Source organism: Scyliorhinus torazame, chromosome 12, assembly GCF_047496885.1.
Source record: "Scyliorhinus torazame isolate Kashiwa2021f chromosome 12, sScyTor2.1, whole genome shotgun sequence".
NCBI lineage: Eukaryota > Metazoa > Chordata > Chondrichthyes > Carcharhiniformes > Scyliorhinidae > Scyliorhinus > Scyliorhinus torazame.
In genome coordinates this window covers 106,042,247-106,067,199 of record NC_092718.1, presented here as the reverse complement: position 1 = coordinate 106,067,199, position 24,953 = coordinate 106,042,247, and the positions used below count along the sequence as shown (strand labels likewise).

Sequence of the window (24,953 nt, the reverse complement as noted above, 5' to 3'; positions counted from 1 at the left end):
TATCCCCCCAACAGCAACACCATTCTCCCAACAGCAACATCATTCCGCCAACAGCAACACCATTCCCCCAACAGCAACACCATTCCCCAACAGCAACACCATTCCACCAACAGCAACACCATTTTGCAACAGCAACACTATACCCCAACAGCAACATTATTCCCCCCAACAGCAACACTATTCCCCAACAGCAACACTATTCCCCCCAACAGCAACACCATTCCCCTAACAGCAACACTATTCCCCCAACAGCAACACTATTCCCCCAACAGCAACACCATTCCCCCAACAGCAACATCATTCGCCCAACAGCAACACCATTCCCCCAACAGCAACATTATTCCCCCAACAGAAACATCATTCCCTCAACTGCAACGTAATTGTTTCAACAGCAACACCTTTTCCCCAACAGTAATACTATCCCCCCAACAGCAACACCATTCTCCCAACAGCAACATCATTCCGCCAACAGCAACACCATTCCCCCAACAGCAACACCATTCCCCAATAGCAACACCATTCCACCAACAGCAACACCATTTTGCAACAGCAACACTATACCCCAACAGCAACATTATTCCCCCCAACAGCAACACTATTCCCCAACAGCAACACTATTCCCCCCAACAGCAACACCATTCCCCTAACAGCAACACTATTCCCCCAACAGCAACACTATTCCCCCAACAGCAACACCATTCCCCCAACAGCAACATCATTCGCCCAACAGCAACACCATTCCCCCAACAGCAACATTATTCCCCCAACAGAAACATCATTCCCCCAACTGCAACGTTAATGTCTCACAGCAACACCTTTTCCCCAACAGTAATACTATCCCCCCAACAGCAACACCATTCTCCCAACAGCAACATCAATCCGCCAACAGCAACAACATTCCCCCAACAGCAACACCATTCCATCAACAGCAACACCATTTCGCAACAGCAACACGATTCCCCAACAGCAACACTATTCCCCCCAACAGCAACACCATTCCCCTAACAGCAACACTATTCCCCCAACAGCAACACCATTCACCAACAGCAGCACCATTCCCGAAAAGCAACTCTATTCCCCCAACAGCAACATTATCCCCTCAATAATAACACCATTCCCCAACAGCAACACCATTCCCCCAACAGCAACATTATTCCCCCAACAGAAACATCATGCCCACAACAGGAACATAATTCCATCAACAGCAACACCATTTCCCCACGAGCAATACTTGCCCCCCAACTGCAACACCATTCTCCCAACAGCAACATCATTCTGCCAACAGCAACACCATTCTCCCAACAGCAACGCCATTCCCCAATAGCAACACCATTTCGCAACAGCAGCCCCAGTCCCCAACAGCAACACTATTCCCCCCAACTGCAACACCGTTCCCCTAACAGCAACACTATTCCGCCAACAGCAACACTATTCCCCCAACAGCAATACCATTCCCCAACAGCAGCACCATTCCCCAAAAGCAACACTATTCCCCCAGCAGCTACATTATCCCCTCAATAATAACACCATTCCGCATCAGCAACGCCATTCCCCCAACAGCAACATCATTCGCCCAACAGCCGCAGCAATCTCCCAACAGCAAAATCATTTCCAACAGCAACTCCAATCCCCAACAGGACCACCATTCCCCAAGAGCAACACCTTTCCCCAAGAGTAACAACATTGTCCCACCAGCAAAACCATTCTGAACAGCAACATTAGTCACCCGACAGAAACACCACTCCCCCACCTGCAACACCATACTCCCAACCGCAACAACATCCCTCAAAAATCTACACCATTCCACCGACAGTAACACCATTCCCACAACAGCATCACCATTCCCCCAATATCAACACTATCCCCCAGGCAGCAAAACTATTCCCTCAACAGCAACACCAGTCCCCCAACAGCAACTCCATTCCCCCAACAGCAACGCTATCCCCCTGAGAGCAACACCAATTCCCGAGACGCAACACCATACCCTTAACAGCAACACCATTCCCCAACAGTAAGACCATTCTTCCAACAGCAACACTAATACCCCAACAGCATCACCATTCCCACAACAGCAACACTATTCCCCCAACAGCAAATCCATTCCCTCAATAGCAACACCATTCTCCAACAGCAACACCATTGCCCCAACACCAAAACCGTTCCCCAACAGCAACACCATTCCCCAAAAGCAACACCATACCTTAAAAGCAACAGCAATCACCCAAATGCAACACCATTACACCAACAGCATCATCGCCTCCCCAACAGAAACAATATGCTCCAAGAGCAACACCATTCCCCTACAGCTGCACATCCCACCAACAGCAACACAATTCCCCCACAGGAACACCATTCGACCAACAGCAACACCATGACCCAACAGCAACACTATGCACCCAACAGCAACATAATTCCCTCAACAGCAACATCTTTTCCCCAATAGCAATACTATCCCCCCAACAGCAACACCATTCTCCCAACAGCAACATCATTCCGCCAACAGCAACACCATTCCCCCAACAGCAACACCATTCCCCAACAGCAACACCATTCCACCAACAGCAACACCATTTTGCAACAGCAACACTATACCCCAACAGCAACATTATTCCCCCCAACAGCAACACTATTACCCAACAGCAACACTATTCCCCCCAACATCAGCACCATTCCCCTAACAGCAACACTATTCCCCCAACAGCAACACTATTCCCCCAACAGCAACACCATTCCCCCAACAGCAACACCATTCCCCCAACAGCAACACCATTCCCCCAACAGCAACATTATTCCCCCAACAGAAACATCATTCCCCAAACTGCAACATAATTGTCTCAACAGCAACACCTTTTCCCCAACAGTAATACTATCCCCCCAACAGCAACACCATTCTCCCAACAGCAACATCATTCCGCCAACAGCAACAACATTCCCCCAACAGCAACACCATTCCACCAACAGCAACACCATTTCGCAACAGCAACACGATTCCCTAACAGCAACACGATTCCCCAACAGCAACACTATTCCCCCCAACAGCAACATTATTCCCCCCAACAGCAACACTATTCCCCAACAGCAACACTATTCCCCCCAACAGCAACACCATTCCACTAACAGCAACACTATTCCCCCAACAGCAACACTATTCCCCCAACAGCAACACCATTCCCCCAACAGCAACATCATTCGCCCAACAGCAACACCATTCCCCCAACAGCAACATTATTCCCCCAACAGAAACATCATTCCCCCAACTGCAACATAATTGTCTCAACAGCAACACCTTTTCCCCAACAGTAATACTATCCCCCCAACAGCAACACCATTCTCCCAACAGCAACATCATTCCACCAACAGCAACAACATTTCCCCAACAGCAGCACGATTCCCCAACATCAACACTATTCCCCCCAACTGCAACACCATTCCCCTAACAGCAACACTATTCCCCCAACAGCAACACCATTCACCAACAGCAGCACCATTCCCAAAAAGCAACACCATTCCCCCAACAGCAACATCATTCGCCCAACGGAAACACCATTCCCCAACAGCAACACCATTCCCCCAACAGCAACATTATTCCCCCAACAGAAACATCATGCCCACAACAGGAACATAATTCCATCAACAGCAACACCTTTTCCACAAGAGCAATACTTGCCCCCCAACAGCAACACTATTCTCCCAACAGCAACATCATTCCGCCAACAGCAACACCATTCCCCCAACAGCAACACCATTCCCCCAACAGCAGCCCCAGTCCCCAACAGCAACACTATTCCCCCCAACAGCAACACCGTTCCCCTAACAGCAACACTATTCCCCCAACAGCAACACTATTCCCCCAACAGCAATACCATTCCCCAACAGCAGCACCATTCCCCAAAAGCAACACTATTCCCCCAGCAGCTACATTATCCCCTCAATAATAACACCATTCCGCATCAGCAACACCATTCCCCCAACAGCAACATCATTCGCCCAACAGCCGCAGCATTCTCCCAACAGCAAAATCATTTCCAACAGCAACTCCAATCCCCAACAGGACCACCGTTACCCAAGAGCAACGCCTTTCCCCAAGAGTAACAACATTGTCCCACCAGCAAAACCATTCTGAACAGCAACATTAGTCACCCGACAGAAACACCACTCCCCCACCTGCAACACCATACTCCCAACCGCAACAACATCCCTCAAAAATCTACACCATTCCACCGACAGTAACACCATTCCCACAACAGCATCACCATTCCCCCAATATCAACACTATACCCCCAGCAGCAAAACTATTCCCTCAACAGCAACACCAGTCCCCCAACAGCAACTCCATTCCCCCCACAGCAACACTATCCCCCTGAGAGCAACACCAATTCCCGAGACGCAACACCATCCCCTCAACAGCAACACCATTCCCCAACAGTAAGACCATTCTTCCAACAGCAACACCAATACCCCAACAGCATCACCATTCCCACAACAGCAACACTATTCCCCCAACAGCAAATCCATTCCCTCAAGAGCAACACCATTCTCCAACACCAAAACCGTTCCCCAGCAGCAACACCATTCCCCAAAAGCAACACCATACCTTAAAAGCAACAGCAATCACCCAAATGCAACACCATTACACCAACAGCATCATCACCTCCCCAACAGAAACAATATGCTCCAAGAGCAACACCATTCCCCTACAGCTGCACATCCCACCAAAAGCAGCACAATTCCCCCACAGGAACACCATTCGACCAACAGCAACACCATGACCCAACAGCAACACTATTCCCCCAACAGCAACACTATTCCCCCAACAGCAACACCACTCCCCCAACAGGAATACCATTCCCCCAACAGCAACACAATTCCCCCAACAGCAAATTCATTGTCCCAACAGCAACACCATTCCACCCAATGCTACACCATTCCGCCCATAGCAACACCATTGTTCCAACAGCAACAGAATTCCCACAACAGCAACACGATTCCCTCAACACATACACAATTCCCTCAACTGCAACACGATTCCGCCAACAGGAAAACCATTCCCTCCACTGCAATACCATTATACAACAGCAAAGCTATTCCCCCAACAGCAACACTATTCTCCCAACAGCAACACTATTTCCCCAACAGCAACTCTAGTCACCCAAACACACGACCATTCCCCAACAGCAACATTATTCCCTCAACAGCAATAACAATCCCTCAACAGCAAAACCATTACGCAACAGCGGTGACAGTCCCCAACAGCAACACCATTCCTCCAACTGCAGCACCATTCCCCAAAAGCAACACTATTCCCCCAACAGCAACATTATTCCCTCAATAATAACACCATCCCCATCAGCAACACCATTGCTCCAACAGCAACACCATTCCCACAACAGCAGCACGATTTCCTCAACACATTCACAATTCCCTCAACAGCAACACGATTCCCCCAACAGCAAAACGATTCCCTCCACAGCAAAACCATTCCACAACAGCAAAGCTATTCCCCCAACAGCAACACTACTCTCCCAACAGCAACACTATATCCCCAACAGCAACTCTAGTCCCCCAAACGCACGACCATTCCCCAACAGCAACATTATTCCTTCAACAGCAATAACATTCCCTCAACAGCAAAACAATTACGCAACAGCGGTGACAGTCCCCAACAGCAACACCATTCCTCCAACAGCAGCACCATTCCCCAAAAGCAACACTATTCCCCCAACAGCAACATTATCCCCTCAATAATAACACCATTCCCCATCAGCAACACAATTCCGCCAACAGCAACATTATTCGCCCAACAGCAACATCATTCCCCCAACAACAACATAATTCCCTCAACAGCAACACCTTTTCCCCAATAGCAATACTTGCCCCCCAACAGCAACACCATTCTCCCAACAGCAACATCATTCCCCAAAAGCAACACTATTCCCCAGCAGCAACGTTCCCCCCATAGCAACACCATTGCTCCAACAGCAACACCATTCCCACAACAGCAACCCGATTCCCTCAACACATTCACAATTTCCTCAATAGCAACACGATTCCCCCAAAAGTAAAACCATTCCCTCCACAGCAAAACCATTCCACAACAGCAAAGCTATTCCCCCAACAGCAACACTATTCTCCCAACAGCAACACTATTTCCCCAACAGCAATTCTAGTCCCCCAAACGCACCACCATTCCCCAACAGTAACATTATTCCCTCAACAGCAACAACATTCCCTCAACTGCAAAACCATTGCGCAATAGCGGCGACAGTCCCCAACAGCAACACCATTCGTCCAACAGCAGCACCATTCCCCAAAAACAATACTATTCCCCCAATAGCAACATTATCCCCTCAATAATAACACCATTCCCCATCAGCAACACCGTTCCCCCAACAGCAACATCATTCACCCAACAGCAACACCATTCCCCCAACAGCAACACCATTCCCCCAACAGAAACATAATTCCCCCAATAGCAACATAATTCCCACAACAGCAACATCTTTTCCCCAATAGCAATACTATCCCCCCAACAGCAACACCATTCTCCCAACAGCAACACAATTCCACTAACAGCAACCCCATTCCCCCAACTGCAACACCATTCCCACAAGAGCAACACCATTCCCCCAACAGCATCACCATACCACCAACAGCAACACCATTGCCCCAACTGCTGCACCATCCTCCCAACAGCAACATCATTCCTCCACAGCAACACCATTCCCCCAAAATCAGCACCTTTCCACCAACAGCAACACCATCAGCCAACAGCAACACGATCCCCCCAACATCCACACCACCCCCCAACAGCATAACAACTCCCCCAACAGCAACAGTACTCCCCAAACAGCAACACCGCTCCCCCAACAGCAACACCATTCCGCCAACAGCAACTTCATTCCTCTATCAGCAGCACCTCTCCCGCAACAGCAACACAATTCCTACAAGAGCAACACCAATTCCACCCACTGCTACACCATTCCTCCCATAGCAACACCATTCCCCCCAACAGCAACACCATTCCCCTAACAGCAACACTATTCCCCTAGCAGCAACTATATTCCCCCAACAGCAACACCATTCCCCAACAGCAGCACCATTCCCTAAAAGCAACACTAATCCCCCAACAGGAACATTATCCCCTCAATAATAACACCATTCCCCATCAGCAAAACCATTCCCCCAAGAGCAACATCATTCGCCCAACAGCAACACCATTCCCCCAACAGCAACATTATTCCACCAGCAGCAACACCATTCCCTCAACAGCAACGCCTGTCCCCCAACAGCAACACCATTCCCCCAACAGCAACACCATTCCCCCAACAGCAACATCATTCCGCCAGCAGCAACACCATTCCCTCAACAGCAACACCTATCCCCCAACAGCAACACCATTCCCCCAACAGCAACACCATTCCTCCAACAGCAACATCATTCCGCCAGCAGCAACACCATTCCCTCAACAGCAACACCTATCCCCCAACAGCAACACCATTCCCCCAACAGCAACACCATTCCCCCAACAGCAACATCATTCCGCTAGCAGCAACACCATTCCCCAACAGCAACTCCATTCCCCAACAGCAACACCATATCACAACAGCAACACCATTCCACCAACAGCAACATCATTCCACCAGCAGCAACACTTTTCCCCTAACAGCAACACTATTCCCCCAACAGCAACACCATTCCCCAACAGCAACACCATTCCCCAGCAGCAACACTTGCCCCAACAGCAAAACTATTCCCCCAACAGCAACACCATTCCAGTAACAGCAACCCCATTCCCGCAACTGCAACACCATTCCCACAAGAGCAACACCATTCCCCCAACAGCATCACCATACCACCAACAGCAACACCATTGCCCCAACTGCTGCACCATCCTCCCAACAGCAACATCATTCCCCCCACAGCAACACCATTCCCCCAAAATCAGCACCATTCCACCAACAGCAACACTATCCCCCCAACATCCACACCATCCCCCCAACAGAATACCAACTCCCCCAACAGCAACACCATTCCACCAAGAGCAACTTCATTCCTCTAACAGCAGCACCTCTCCCGGCAACAGCAACACAATTCCTACAAGAGCAGCACCATTCCAAAAATAGCAACTTCATTCCCCCAACAGCAACACCATTCCCATAACGGCAACACGATTCCCCAACAGCAGCACCACTTCACAACAACAGCACCATTTCCCCAACAGCAACAACATTCTCCCAACAGCAACACCATTCACAACAGCAACATTAGTCCCCCAACAGAAACATCAATCCCCCAACAGCAACACCATTCCCCCCAAAAGCCACACCATTCTCCCAACAGCAACACCATCCCCACATCAGCAACACCAATTCACCAACAGCAACACCATTCTCCCAACAGCAAATCCATTCCCAAAAGCAACACCATTTCCCAACAGAATAACCATTCCCCCAACAGCAACACCATTCCCCCAAAGCAGTACTATCTCCCCAACAGCAGCACCATTCCCCCAACAGCAACACCATACCACCATCAGCAACACCATCCCCCCAACAGCAAACCATCCCCCCAATAGCAACACCATTTCCCTACAGCAACACCATTCCCCCAACAGCAACATAATTCTTCCAACAGCAACATCAGTCACCCAACAGATATACAACTACCCCAACAGCAACACGATTTATCCAGCAGCAACACCATTGTCCCAACCGCAAACCCATTCCCAACAGCAACACCATTCCCCACCGGAAAGACCATTCCCCCAACAGCAACACCATTCCTTCAATAGCCACACCACTCCGTAAGATCAACACTATTCCCCCAACAGCAACACTCTTTCCCCAACAGCAACAACATTCCCCAAGAGCAACAATATTCCCCCAACAGCAACAACATTCCCTGAACAGGAAAACCATTCCCCAACAGCCGTGCCATTCCAAAACAGCAAGACAATTCCCCCAACAGCAACACCATTCCCCAACCGAAATACCATTCTCCCAACGGCAACACTATCCCCCCAATAGCAACAAGTTCCCCTAACAGCAACACCATTCCCCGAACAGCAACACTAGTACCACAACAGCAACACCATTCCCCCAACAGTAGCACCATTCTCCCAACTGTTATGGGCTAGGGTTTAGAGAACCCCAAAGTGTATTCTGGAGTTCACCTGACCCACAAATTGTTATAGATTGTGGTATGGAGAGCACACTTCCCACTCTGGAGATGTGGTATAATCAGGAATGCAAAACAATGTTTATTCTATGAACTCAAGTTATCCTTTTTAAAACATACAGTGAACATCTTAGCAACCATTAATTCAAATACAACCCCCAAAGACAACAATACTAAGTAATCATTTAAACTTTCCTTTGAACATCCATAAGACTTTAAAAAATAATTTTAACAGAAGCACATCAGGTTCAAGTCACTACTGAGAGCAGTTATTTGTTTTAAATCACTAAAGGATCGATTTGCAGTTTCTACATTACAGAGCGAGAGACTAATACTCCCTGTGGCTGTGACTGAAACTACCCAACTCTGAAAACGAAACTAAACCAGACCCTGCAGCAAACAGCCTAAAACAAAAGTAAAAAGCTGACAAACAGCCCAGTTCCACCCACTCTCTGACATCACTGCATTAATAAACACCCATTTCTTAAAGGTACTCTCACTACAGATATTTATATACACACCCATTTATATACACCCATTTCTTAAAAGTACTCTCACATGACACCTACCCCCAAGAAAAAAAACAAACCATCAACTTCAAGATGGTTTCATTTTTCAACTTTTCACTATCCTTTAAGAAATGCACCAGTAAATATACTTTTGTCTGGAAAAAAAAACAACACACGCAAACAGGTATAATAATATAGTCCATTTTTTGTTTTTCCTCCAATTGGAATCCTTCTCAATAGGCAGTCCCTTTGAACAAGAAGCTCTCTGCACGATCCGTCCATTTCTCTACGCCTCGGCATTTCTCTTTAAAGTCAGATACTTTAGTTCAATCTGCTCACAGAGTCCCTTGTAATTTTCCAACACATGAGCATTGGTTATCACAGCTTTCAGGCAATCAACTGTCTGTTGAAAGTCCGCTGTCCACTGAAATTTTTGGCGTTTCTTCAGCAGGTCCATCAGTGGAGCAGCCACGCTCCAAACATTTTTCACAAATGTTCGATCAAATCCACTCATGCCAAGCCATCGCATTATTTCCCTTCGTGTCGAAGGTATCAGAAACTCCTTAATAAATGTTGATTTCACCTCCCGTGTGACGATTCGACCCTGTGCGATTTGTATGGCCAAGGAAAGTGCCTTGGGCTTTCCTAAATTCACTTTTGGCTAGTTTTATCACCAAACCCGGCTCTTGAAGTCGATCGAATAGCTCCATCAGATATTTTAAATGTTCTTTCCGTGCCTGCCCGAAATTTACTAGGTCGCCTATGTATACCGCACAATTGGGTAATCCTGAAGCACCATTGTTAGGTAATCGTTGAAATGTGGCTGGGGCGTTGTTGATGCCAAATGGCATAACTTTGAATTGGTATATACCATCTGGAGTCACAAAAGCTCAAATCTCCTTCGCCCTTTCGGATAAAGGTACCTGCCGGTAACCATTAAGTAAATCCAGTTTGGAAATAGAAGCTGATTGTCCCACTTTCTCAATGCAATCCTCCAAACATAGGATAGGATAAGAGTCCGTTCTTGTGACTGCATTAACCTTTCTATAGTCCACACACAACCGTAGGGTACCGTCCTATTTTGGTACCGTCACTGTGGGTGAGCTCCATTGACTGCAACCCACTTCAATTATGCCATTTTTAAGCATACTCTCAATCTCTTTGTTACCCTGTGTTAACTTTAAAGGGTTATGTCTGTATGGATGTTGTTTGACTGGAACAGCCTTTCGCAAGTCTACATCGTGTATAGCCATTTTAGTACTTCCCAATTTATCTCCACAAACTTGCCCATGTGATACCAATAACTCTTTCAGGTGAGTTTGTTTTTCCTCTGGAAGATAACTCAACAATTTATTCCAATTTTTAAGCACATCCTCATTTTCCAATTTAATTTGAGGTATGTCAAATTCACAGTCATCTGGATTTGGTTCGTCACTTTGAGTTAGAATCATTAAAACCTCTTTTTTCTCTCCATCACTTTCAAAGTACCTTTTACGCATATTCACATGACACAGTCGGTGACTCTTCCTTCCATCTGGTGTTTGTACCATATAATTCACCTCACTTAACTTACTTTCAATCTGATAAGGTCCACAAAACCTTGCTTTTAAAGGTTCATCTACCACTGGCAACAACACAAAAATTTCATCTCCACTGGCAAAAGTACGAACTTTGGATTTCTTGTCCACGACCCGTTTCATCACATTTTGTGCAACTTTCAAATGTTGTCCAGTCAATTACGTGCTCTATTTAATTGTTCCCTAAAGTTTTATACAAAATCCAATAATGTAAGTTTGGATTTCTCACTCACCAATTTTCCTTAATCAATTTAAGTGGTCCTCTTACCTCATGATCAACAATTAGTTCAAAGGACAGAATTTTTGTTGTCACATTAAGTGCATCCCTAATTGCAAAAAGTATGAATGGAATTCCTTTATCCCAATCCTCTGGATAATCTTGGCAATACGCCCTCATGATTATCTTTAATGTCTGATGCACCCTTTCTAACACTCCCTGCGATTCTGGATGGTACGCAGTTGATTTAAATTGTTTTATTCCTCAACTATCCATAACTTCTTTGAATAACCTCGAGGAAAAATTTGATCCTTGATCCGATTGTATTTCTATGGGTAGTCCATATCTTGTAAAGAATTAAGTAATTCCTGCACAATCTTTTTAGCTGTAATATTCCGTACTGGAATGGCCTCTGGAAACCTATATCATCAAAAGATATTGACTCCCACTTTTTGTTTTAGAAAGCGGTACTACGCAATAAATTGGGACCCTTATAAAAGGTTCCTCAAAAGCTGGAATGGGTATTAAGGACGCTGGTTTTTATCACTGCTTGAGGTTTCCCTGTCACTTGACATGCGTGATATGACTGACAAAATTTAATTACATCTTTATGCAGTCCAGGCCAATAAAAACGATTTTAGATTTTAGCTTGAGTTTTTCTTATTCCCAAATGACCTCCCACTGGTACCTCATGTGCAACTCGCAACACCTCCTTTCTATACCCTACTGGCAATACTACTTGATGACCTTCTGCCCACTTTTCATCCGCCTGCATTTGTAAACGTCTCCATTTTCTCATCTAGGCATCACTTATAGGGTAATAATACTCTTGTATACACTCATATTCCCCTTCCGTGTATGCTTTCTGATATATCCGTTTTATTTCAATATATTTTTGTTGTAACTCGGCCAATTCTCCTGAACTAAAAATAGACGCCTCAGCCTCCAGCTGTTCTTGTTCTTTTTCAACCATCTGATCAAAAATCATTTCTGATAATTGTACTTCAACTTCATCTTTGCACTTTGATTTCTCCTCTTGTGACTTTGCGACCTTGTTACTACACAATCTGGAAAAATCCCAGGATATTTGTCCTTCCACCCTTCAGTTGACTGATTATCCAATGGCTTATCAACCACAGTGGGCATCACTCCCACCTGCGATCCATCTATATCATGATCCAAGATAAACTGTATTCCTGGACAAGATAGTTTCTCTATTACTCCTGCTACCACTTCACCACTCATCACTGGACTTTCCAACCTTACCTTATATAATTGAACACTACTCCTCTCACCTTGAATTCCACATATTACCACCTTTTCTGGCAGCATTCTTCCCAAACTATACCACTCCTCATCTCTTACCATTAAAGATTGACCAGCTCCCGTATCTCTTCAAAACGTGACTTCTTTACCTGCTCCTCCTGATACACATGAGTAAACTTTACCCACACAAGTACATTTTTTAAAGAGATCTGGCACCTTCTTATCAATCACCTCTTGATCCGGCTGTACAATCTTTGCACCTCCTTCGCTTCACTTGGGCTTTCCTTCACCGCTTTATCAAACCCCACTGTCTTACCCTGTTTTACCACATCAGCCTTCCCAGTGCTTTTCTTCAACCACCAACACTGTGACTTTACATGGCCTAGTTTATTACAGTGAAAACTTTTGAACCTTTTCATTTCTTTTCCACCCTCCTGGATTTCATGTTAAATCTGACGTGCACTCTCCTTATTATCTCCCCTCAGATCACCTTTACCTTTATCACTTGAGTATTTCTCATGTCCCCAGTTTCTATCCCGCACAGGCTGAAACTGATGTCAGAAACAAAACTTTGATTTATCAACTAATTCATAATTAGCACCCGATTTTCCATTGAAGTCACCAGATGCCGGCAGGGCAACCATGGGCAGGGGTGCACTGCCAGCGGGAAAGAGGAGGCTGACGACCGGCGAATTCCTGCTCAGCTTTGCCTCAAATTGAAACTCCGTTCCACCATTTTCCCAACAGAAACAATGGGCGATGGGCCAACCTAGGCTGCTGTCATGCCAGTCCCGCTGGCGTGAATCAAACCACCTATCTTACCGGCGCGGGCGGGCTCCGGGGTCCTGGGGGGGGGCGATCTGGCCCCGGAGTCACTCCATAAGAGGGGCCTATGGGACTCTGGTAACAGTGGGGAAGAAGCTGTTTTTGAGTCTGTTCGTGCGTGTTCTCGGACTTTTGGAAAGTTGGAAGAGTGAGCAAGATGGATGGGAGGAGTCTCTGATTATGGTGCCACGCTTTACCCAGCAAGTGGGAGGTGTAGATGGAGCCAATGGATGGGAGGCATGTTTGTGTGATGGACTGAGCTGTGTTCACGACTCTCTGAAGGGTGCACCTCGTAATAGTTTTAGGGCTCGTAAAGCCAGAAAAGTAGACACCAGTTAAGTTGGCACAGGTGCAGGGAACAATTTAGTGATGGGGTTAGGGCATAAATCTGTATATATGTTTTCACATTAAGCACCTGTGCATATTGTTACAACCTAATACGGTGCTCTTGTCAGAAGGGAGAGAGGGCTGGACTGGGCTGGTCTGGCTGCCGAGGGGGCACGGGTGGGGAGGGTAATCGGGGGACATTGTGGGTGGGCTTGGATCAAGGACAACTGTCCAGCCAATGCTCACTGCTCCCACCCCCAACCCATCACTCCCCACCCCCAACCGTCCCACCTCACCACCCCGGGGATTCGATGTCACCGTGTGATGGAATGGTCAGCTCGTATGCAGTGATCACCGAGGTCGATCGTAGAATGTGCTACCATGGGCAGGAGACAGACATGCTCCAATGATGTGGAGTACCAGAGCTCATCGCATAGCGGTTTGTCAAAATCCTCCATTCCATGGATCAGACCCACTGTTACTGCCAACCCAGCGCCCGCACCCCGTAATATGGCAGGTATTGTTCATGGAGGGGCTTACAGGTGGCGGGAGGAAGGCGATGGCCGGCCGCTGGGGGGTATGGGGGGACGGAGGGGGGGATGGGAGGACTGTGGGGGATGCGGTGTCCATGCCACCCCCCCACCATAGTTAGTGATCCTGGAGATAACTCCCGTGCCTGCGTGAGCCCCATTTATCTGTCCATCCTTGCCCTCTCCCACATCCTCCTCATTGGAGGAGGTACGTCGTTTATCCTCCTCGTCCAACACATCGCCCATCATCTGCGCAATGTTCATAGATCATTGGTGGGATTCGCCTTTCCGGGGACTAAGTCCCCACGCCGGCGGGAAAACCGGCGCGAACCACTCCGTCGTCAACAGACCCCAAAATTGTGGAATTCTTTGCACTTCCGGCGTCGAGGTGGATGCCAGAGGAGTTGACGCCGCGCTGCCGGCGCCAGAGGGACTGCATGAGTCTGTGCATGCACCAAAGGGCTGACTTGATCCTGCGCCAAAGAATAGGGCAACCGGCGGTGGGGCGGGATATGCGCTGTCCCTTGGGGATTCTCTGACCCGGCAAGGGATCTGAGAATCCCACTGCATAGATCATAGGTAGTAGAATTTACAGTGCAGAAACAGGCCATTCGGCCCATTGGGTCTACACTGGCCCTTGGAAAAAGCTCCCTACTTAAGCCCACACCTCCACCCTATCCCCGTAACCCAGTTTCCCCACCTAACCTTTTGGATACTAGGGGCAATTTATTATGGCCAATCCACCTAACCTGCACGTTTTTGGAATGTGGGAGGCATTTGATAAGGTTCCCCATGGTAGGCTCATTCAGAAAGCCAGGAGGCATGGGATAGAGGGAAATCCCACTGTCTGGATACAGAATTGGCTGGCCAAAAGAAGAGTGAGTGGTAGTGGATGGAAAGTATCTCGCCTGGAGGTCGTTGACCACTGGTGTCCCGCAGTCATATGTTGTGGGACCTCTGCTCTTTGTGGTTTTTATCAATGACTTGGATGTGGAAGTGTAAGGGTGCGTTACTAAGTTGGCCGATGACACGATGATTGATGGAGTTGTAGATAGTGTCGAGGGCTGTTGCAGGTTACAACAGGACATTGTCAAGATGCAGAGCTGGGCTGAGTAGTGTCAGATGGAGTTCAACCTAGATAAATATGAGTGATTCATTTTGGAAGGTCGAATTTGATTGCTGAATACAGTGTTAAAGGCAGGAGTCTTGGAAGTGTGGAGGAACAGAGAGATCTTGGGGTCCACGTACATGGATCCCTCAAAGTTGCCACACAGGTTGATAGGTTTGTTAAGAAGGCGTATTGTGTGTTGGCTTTCATTAGCAGGGGGATTGAGTTTAAGACCCGCGAGGTTTTGCTGCAGATTTATAAAACCCTGGTTAGACCACACTTGGAATATTGTGCCCAGTCCTGGTCACCTCATTATAGGAAGGATATGGATGCTTTGGAGAGGCTTTCGAGGAGATTTACCAGGATTCTGCCTGGACTAGAGGGCATGTCTTATGAAGAAAGGTTGAGGGAGCTAGCGCATTTCTCATTGGAGCCAAGAAGGAAGAGAGGTGACTTGATCGAGGTGTACAAAGTGATGAGAGGCATGGATAGAGTGGATAGCCAGAGACTTTTCCCAGGGTGGAAATGGCTGCCACGAAGGAACATAATTTTAAGGTGATTGGAGGAAGGTTTAGGGCAGATGTCAGAGGTAGGTTCTTTACACAGTGAGTGGTGGGTGCGTGGAATGCACTGCCAGTGGAGGTGGTGGAGTCAGAGACATTAAGGACTTTTAAGGGATTCTTGGACAGGCACATGGACAGCACTAAATTGAAGGGGCGTAGATTAGGTTGATCTTAGGTTAGGATAAATGGTCGGTACAACAGCATGTGCTGAAAGGCCTGTACTGTGTTGTACTGTTCTATGTTCTAAAAGGAGCACCCAGAGGAAACCCGCGCAGACCCAGGGAGAATGTGCAGACTCCGCACAGACACTGACCCCAGATGGGAATCAAACCTGGGACCCTGAAGCTATTAAGCAACGGTGCTACACACTGTGGTACCGTGCCGCCCTGCTGTGGAGGATGTAGCACGTCCTCACCATGCACCGACCCTCCCAGCGCTAAACTGGAGGAGCCCTCAAGAATGGTTCAGGCACCTGAATTGCATCTTCAGGAGGCCGAAGCATCGCTCGATCACATCCCTGGTCGCGACATGGGCGTTGTTGTAGCGGGTCTCTGTGTCGGTCTGTGGTCATCGGATAGCTGTAATCAGCTGCGACTGCAGTGGGTAATCCCTATCGCCGAGGAGCCAACCCCGCTGCTGTGAGCACGATTCAAAGTGGCCAGGAATCATTGAGTATGCTCGGATGAAAGCATCGTGCACACTGCACGGGTATCAAGCGCAGATGTGCTTGATTTGCATCTGATGGTTACACACCAGCTACACGTTCATCGAGTGGAACCCGTTTTGGTTTGTGTGGAACAGCCTGTCATCTGAAGGTGCTCATAGGGTGGCATGTATCCCATCGAACACCTCCTGGACCTGGAGTATGTCGGCGATGGTGGCGAATCCCATTGCCCGGGTATCCTGGTGCGCTCGGTTCACATTGAAATCATAGAATCATAGAATTTACAGAGCAGAAGGAGGCCATTCGGCCCATCGAGTCTGCACCGGCCCCTGGAAGAGCTCCCTAACTAAGCCCACACCACCCCTTATCCCCACATACCCCAGCTAACCTTTTGGACACTGTGGCCATCGGATGGCTGACTGGGCATATAAGGCCTCCATGACGGAATGGATGCATCTGTGCACTGAGCTCTGTGACATCCCAAACAGGTTTCCACTCGGTATCTGGAAGGGCCACGTGGCATAGAGGTTTAGGGCAACTGTTACCTTGACGGCCACTGGGTGTGCGTCACCTCCACTATTCCCCAGTGTCAGATGCGCCATGATCTGGCAGATATGTCATACTGTCCCCCTGCTCAGCTGGAGTCTTTGATGGCATGCCCGGTCCGGCAGGTCCTTGAAGGACAGGCGCTGCCGTACACACAAGGCCTCATGCGGTGCCTCCTTGGCACCTCCTCCTCCTCGGCTTGTTGAGCGGCTGGCTCTCCATCCTCAGCGGCTGCGTCCTGGTCCCCTTGTTCATGTGTTGTTCCTGCACGCTCTGCTGCTACAACTTCCCCCTCCTCCTCCAGCAACTCCAGTTTGTACAGCCGCAGAGCTTCCCCCAGGCCTGTGGCGACTAGGAGGAAAGTCACCATTGCTAGTTGTGTTCCAATATCCATTGTCTGCATGGGGTGAAAGACTGACATGTTAGCATGGTGTATACCACCGAGCGCAACCAGGGCCCCGATTAGCACTGCGGACTCTGCCTCCCCATGTCCGTCCACTCCCCACGCCTGAACCCATGTCCCAGTTGGTGCCCGACACCGTGGTGCCCCTTCCTGCTGCCAGGGATACCATCAGCTGGCGCTGCCCTTGCCAGCAGTACACTTCATGGCCCATGCGCAGTGCCACCCTTTATGGGCTACTGTGGGCATTTTTCTTGGGCAAGCCTCGTGAGGCCCCGCAGGCAGGTGGTGGCTGATTGGGGGGTTGGTATCGTGGAGGGTGAGTTGCGGGGGTGGTGGGATGGGTTAGTGGGGGCTGGGTGTCGGTGGAAGCATCAATATGGCCGGAGGCACTCTGTAGCACCAGTGGCAAAGTGGGATGCGCAGCAAGATAGATGCCTTGCAGGCTGTGGCAATGGGGGTCTGTGCGTGGATATCGCCCCAGTCCTGTGGGGATTCATACCCACTCTACAGCTCTTCCCACCCTCCCCCAATGCAGCCAGCCCTGCCAGTGTCAGGACTGCCAGCCCATGGCCGCGCCTCACCGTGTCCTATCTCCTCTCTCTCCCTCATCAGCTATGGTGCCTCCGACCCCCCGCTGGGCCGGAGAATTGCCGGGGTCAGCGTAAATCCCGCCACGCCGCTCCGACGCCGGCTGCCGAATTCTCTGGCGCCGGTTTTTCGGCGGGGGCAGGAATCGCGCCGCGCCGGTCGGCGGCCGTTGGCTGCGGCCCCCCCGGCGATTCTCCAGCCTGCAATGGGACGAATGGCCACCCGTTTTCGGCGGGTCCCGCCGGCGTTAAATACAACAGGTTCCTACCGCCGGGACCTAGCTCAGCGGGCGACCTGCAGAGTCCTCGGAGGGGCGCGTGGGGAGCTAGCCCCATGGGGGTGCCCCCACGGTCGCCTGGCCCGTGATCAGGGGGCCCACCGATCCGCGGGGCAGGCCTATGCCATGGGGGCACTCTTTCCCTCCCCACCGGTGTAACGGTCCGCCATGGCCGGCGCGGTGAAGAACCCGTCACATGCGGTGGGATGAGGCTAGCAAACGCTAGCGCTCCCGCGCATACGCCAACTCGCGCCTCCCGGAGGAGGCCCTTCGGTGCTGGTTCACGTGGCGCCAGCCCTGCCGGCGCCGGTCTAGCCCCTGATGGTACGGAGGAGTCCACACCTTCCAGGCTGACCAACGCCGGAGTGGTTCACGCACTCCTCGGCGCCGGTATGGCCCGCTCCGCTGGGTAGGGGAGAGTCCCGCCCCATAAGTGAACCTTACCATCGGGAATTCACCCCATTGAGGCATAGAATCGCAGAGGCCCTGGACAATCTCGGGTCAGGACCACTATTGATATGCCAACGGTGTTTAATGTACGTGCAGTTAGAACACACTCCCGCCGCTGTCGAGCCACTGGAGAATTGCGATTTGCCATGAAACTGGCGCCCGCCACGATTTCGGCTTCAAAACCGATTCTGTGCCCAATCGCGTTTCCCAATTCCGGGGCGGGATTCTCCGCAATCGGCGCGATGTCCGCCGATAGGCGCCAAAAAACGGCGCAAATCAGTCCGGCATCGCGCCACCCCAAAGGTGTGGAATTCTCCGCATCTTGGGGGGGCCGAGCCCTCACCTTGAGGGGCTAGGCCCGCGCCGGACAGATTTCCGCCCCGCCAGCTGGCAGGAAAGGCCTTTGGTGCCCCAGCAGCTGCCGTGGAAATGACTTCGCTGGGCGCGCATGCGCAGTGGAAGGGGTCGCTTCCGCCTCCGCCATAGTGGAGACCGTGGCGAAGGTGGAAGGAAAATAGTGCCCTCACGGCACAGGCCCGCCCACGGATCGGTGGGCCCCGATCGCGGGCCAGGCCACCGTGGGGGCCCCACCCCCCGAGGCTAGATCGCCCCAGGACCCCGGAGCCCGCCCGCGCCGCCTTGTCCCGCCGTTCAAAAGGTGGTTCAATCCACGCCGGCTGGCATGGGTTGAGGGCGGCGGGACTTTGGCCCATCGCGGACTGGAGAATCGCCGGGGGATTTCCGCCGACCGGCGCGGTGCCGAATCTCCGGTGGCAGAGAATTCGGGACACGGCGGGGGTGGGATTCACGCCGGCCCCCGGCGATTCGCCGACCCGATGGGGGGTCGGAGAATCACGCCCCCGGTGTCAGACGATGAATAGCCCCGCCCATGTTCATTGACAGCAGATCTCCACCATTTTAAAGAGGGAAAGCAGAACCTGAATCGCATGGCTTACCTGGAGTTTGATTGTCCCTGTAATGTTTCATTCTCACGTGTCCTTGTTTTCCAAATCACCCAGGTTCACCCAGATCAGGACATCCTTGGGCCCCTTCATCACCAGCATCGGAGGCGTTGATGGAAGTGAGAAAGAGAGAACCTACTGGCAGTTTCTCAATGGGACAGTGCCAATTCCTGTGGGTAAGATAGTTAGAAAGAACTCTTATTTCTTGACTACCATCCACAAGATCAGGATATCCCGAAACAACCCACAGACAAATAGGCATTTTGATTGACGGAGAGCAATGTTGAAATGAAAGCACGAGTTGTGTTCATAAAGTTCCATAAACAACAATATGATTTCGTGAAGTTTTTGGAGGGATACACATAAGTCCGGACAATCGTGAGAAATTCCAAGACCCATCTCCCACCACAACTGTCCTCTGAAGGTGCAATGATATCACTCCAAATGTTCCTCTCTCCTTTTGTGCTGCCAATCCGACAGTGCAGCACTCATTTAATAGTCATTCAGCACACTGCAGTGCTCCCTCAGTCCTCATTCATCTGACAGTGCAGTGCGCCCTCAGAGTGCAGCATTCATTTAATAGTCATTCAGCACAGCGCAGTGCTCCCTCAATCCTCGCCCTCTGACAGTGCAGACGCCTTTATTATTGAATTTCGGACAGTGCGGCACCCCCTCAGTACCAACCCTTTAACAGTGAAGCACCTTCTCAGTACCAACCCTCGACAGTGCAGCACCTTCAATATTGACCCTGCAACAGTCCAGCACTCGCTCAATATTACTCGCTGAAAGTCTCGCACTCCCTCAGTACAAACTCTCCAACAATACAGCACTCCTTCAGTAATGGTCCTCTAACAATGCAGCACTCCCTCAGTATTGGCGATCCAACACTATAGCACTCCCTCATACTGACCCTCTGCCCATGAGGCGCACCCTCAGTCCTGACACTCCAACAGTGCACCGGTACCTCAGTACAAACCTTCCAACAATACAGCGCTCCCCTCAGTTTTGGCGCTCCAACAGTGCAGCACTCCCTCAATACTGATCTTCAAACACTACAGCACTGCCTCAGTACTGACCCTCTGACCGTGCAGCGCTCCCTCAATACTGACTCTCTAACAGTGCAGCACTCCGTCAATCGTGACTATCAATGTAGCACTCTCTCAGTACTAACTCTACAAAGTGTAGCGGTCCCTCGTGATTGACCACTGACAGTTCAGCACACCCTCAGTACTGACCCTCCGACAGCACATTGCCCTCTCAGTACTGACTCTCTAAAGGTCCATTGCTCCCTCAGTACTGACCCTCCCCCAATAATACAGCGCTCCATCAGTGTTCGCCCCCTGACAGTGCAGCATTTTGTCAGTACTGACCATCCATCAATACAAGGCTACGTCAATGTTGACCCTCTGACATTGCAGTACAGACTCAGTACTGATCCTCCAACAATATAGCACTCCCTCAGTGCTGAGCCTCTGACAGTGCAGCACTCCTTCAATATTGATCGTGCAACAGAGTAGTGCTTTATCAGTACTGTCCTGCTGAAAATGCTGCACTCTCTTAGTACCGACACTCAAATGGTGCAGCCAATCCTCAATGCTGACCCTTTCACAGTTCAATACCCCTGGAGTACTGCCAGTCCAACAATATTGTGCTCCCTCAGTGTTGACCGTCTGACATTGCAGCACTTCCTCAGTACTGAGCTGTTGACAGTGCTGTACTCTTTCAGTGCTGACCCTCCAGCAATACAGTGCTCCCTCAGTGTTGACCCTCCAACAGCGCAGCACTCCCTCAGCATTAACCCTCTGACAGTGCAGCGCTCCATCAGCATTGACCCTCCAACAATACAGTGCAGCACTCCCACAACATTGACCCTCTGACCGTGCAGCGCTCCCTCAGCATTGACCCTCTGACAGTGCAGCACTCCCTCAGTACTGACCCTCTGACAGTGCAGTACTCCCTCAGTCCTGACCCTCTGACAGTGCAGCACTCCCTCAGTACTGACCCTCTGACCGTGCAGCGCTCCCTCAATACTGACTCTCTAACAGTGCAGCACTCCGTCAATCGTGACTATCAATGTAGCACTCTCTCAGTACTAACTCTACAAAGTGTAGCGGTCCCTCGTGATTGACCACTGACAGTTCAGCACACCCTCAGTACTGACCCTCCGACAGCACATTGCCCTCTCAGTACTGACTCTCTAAAGGTCCATTGCTCCCTCAGTACTGACCCTCCCCCAATAATACAGCGCTCCATCAGTGTTCGCCCCCTGACAGTGCAGCATTTTGTCAGTACTGACCATCCATCAATAGAAGGCTACGTCAATGTTGACCCTCTGACATTGCAGTACAGACTCAGTACTGATCCTCCAACAATATAGCACTCCCTCAGTGCTGAGCCTCTGACAGTGCAGCACTCCTTCAATATTGATCGTGCAACAGAGTAGTGCTTTATCAGTACTGTCCTGCTGAAAATGCTGCACTCTCTTAGTACCGACACTCAAATGGTGCAGCCAATCCTCAATGCTGACCCTTTCACAGTTCAATACCCCTGGAGTACTGCCAGTCCAACAATATTGTGCTCCCTCAGTGTTGACCGTCTGACATTGCAGCACTTCCTCAGTACTGAGCTGTTGACAGTGCTGTACTCTTTCAGTGCTGACCCTCCAACAATACAGTTCTCCCTCAGTGTTGACCCTCCAACAGCGCAGCACTCCCTCAGCATTAACCCTCTGACAGTGCAGCGCTCCATCAGCATTGACCCTCCAACAATACAGTGCAGCACTCCCACAACATTGACCCTCTGACCGTGCAGCGCTCCCTCAGCATTGACCCTCTGACAGTGCAGCACTCCCTCAGTACTGACCCTCTGACAGTGCAGTACTCCCTCAGTCCTGACCCTCTGACAGTGCAGCACTCCCTCAGTACTGACCCTCTGACAGTGCAGCGCCCCCTCATCATTGACCCTCTGACAGTGCAGCGCTCCTTCAGCGTGGACCCTCTGACAGTGCAGCGATCCCTCAGCATAGACCCTCTGACAGTGCAGTGCTCCCTCAGCATTGACCCTCTAACAGTGCAGTGCTCCCTCAGCTTTGTCCCTCTGTCAGTGCAGCACCTACTCAGGACTGACCCTCTCCTTGGCGGCTTTTCAGTGTTGGATTCCACCACGTTCGACTGTATTTTTGTCAAGCTAAAAATAGCACGAACACTTATTTGCTGCCTCAACATCCAGCAGAATTAAAAGGTAGCAACTGTCTTCCTGTTTTTCCCCAGGTGTTGCAGAGTATAAAGCTTCCAATGGTGAAAACATCATCGCAAGGCTCTCAAAATACTGATCCAAGTGGTCAATAAGTATGAGAGAACTTGAGTACCACTGAGGGAAGAGACATAGTGTCAATGGGAGAGGAGAATACCACTTTCGGAATATTTTGATCTGAAGCAACAGTGTAAAATTAAACGCAAAAAGAAGCGATAAAATTGTGAAACCTGATCTCTTCTTGCATCTCTGGGCCATTTTCCATATAATAAATCACATTAAAGCTAAGGACCATTGACACATCTCTATCACAAATGTGTACATCACATTTAAAAGTCAAGAGCACAGACAGAAGTAATTGTTAACAGGAATGGTATTTGAGCTCAGATGGTGTTAAACCTGACAGCAGGGAAGCACATCTGATGGTACGAATGGGGACAGATGAAGACTGTCATTTTTGTTCCCATGTGGAAGAGCTGTGTCCCCATCTCTGATTTCAAGAAATTTACTTTACATCTCTGACGCCCTGGTCAGACTGGCTAGCTTCACTACTGCCATCTGGGTCTTCCCACCCTCTCCTTCTCTATTAGTCCCTCTCCGCCTCCCCCTCTCTCAGTCCACTTTTCTCAAAAATTGAACTTTAATTTTAATTCAGTCATTGGATGGAGGTGTCGCGGGCTCAGTCAGAATGTATTGCCTATACCTAATTTCCCTTGAGATGGTGGAGGCTGCCTTCTTGAATGTCTCCAGTTCATGGGGTGACAGTACACACACAGTGTTGTTCAAGAGTGAGTTCCCGGATTTTCTCTCACTCTGTCTTTATTCCTCCTGCCCCTCTCAGCCACTCGTCACAGCAGGATACACATTGCTGCCGGAATTCACCAATCTGCATATTCAGCCATCTAGGAGTAATGGGTAGGGGTGGAGGGTCTGGGAGAGAGGCAGAGCGAGAGAGTAAACTATGGGGAGAGAGAGAGAGGGACGCAGAGAGAGTCCAGGGGAGGGAATCCAGGAGGGATGAAGAAAGTACATATGCATACACACATGCACGCACGAATAGCGGAAGAAAATGAGCTATGAAGGGACACAAATGTGCATCTTGCACAGCACAATTTCCCTATCTTGGGTGGAATTCTCCAGCTTTTGGGGTTCGCTGTTCCGAACCGGCAGTGAAACACTGACCACGGGTTTCAGGCCGGCAAGGGGGGGGGGGCTTAATATGGGGCGGGATTCTCCATTTAAGAAACTAAGTGCTGCTCCTTGAACAGAATCGATGGAGTACTACGATAGCAAAATTGACGCGCAATTGAACAACCGTTATTGAGCTAGCACTGGTGTCACGTGGAACACAAATGATTACAACGAGAAATGGTGTCGGATTCACTGTGGTCTGGATTTTCACGAGAGAGGCTGACAAGTGGCAGCCGCATATTAACACTCCATTTGAGTCTCTCAGTCCAATTCTACATTGGTTGGTGTCTGTCTGGAGGTTTTGTGATGCAAAGGTATCGGCCACGGGTCAGGATGCCCAAGGCCTGGTGCACTCTGCACAGGTGGTGGCTGAGGCACAGAACATAGAACATTACAGCGCAGTACAGGCCCTTCGGCCCTCGATGTTGCGCCAACCTGTGAAACCACTCTAAAGCCCATCTACACTTATTCCCTTATCGTCCATATGTCTATCCAATTACCATTTGAATGCCCTTAATGTT

At 49.7% G+C, this 24,953-nt stretch overlaps 1 protein-coding gene across 1 annotated transcript in view; it reads left to right on the top strand.

Moving 5' to 3' along the window:
• LOC140386600 (transcobalamin-1-like) overlaps positions 1-23,470 on the top strand; it is a 99,097-nt gene extending 75,627 nt beyond the window's left edge. Inside the window, exons 8-9 of the mRNA XM_072469073.1 lie at positions 20,047-20,165; positions 23,259-23,470. Coding sequence (XP_072325174.1) covers positions 20,047-20,165; positions 23,259-23,320 — 181 coding nt within the window. The 3' untranslated portion in view covers positions 23,321-23,470. The remainder of the gene's footprint in view (positions 1-20,046; positions 20,166-23,258) is intronic.
• The last annotated feature ends 1,483 nt before the right edge of the window (positions 23,471-24,953 follow it).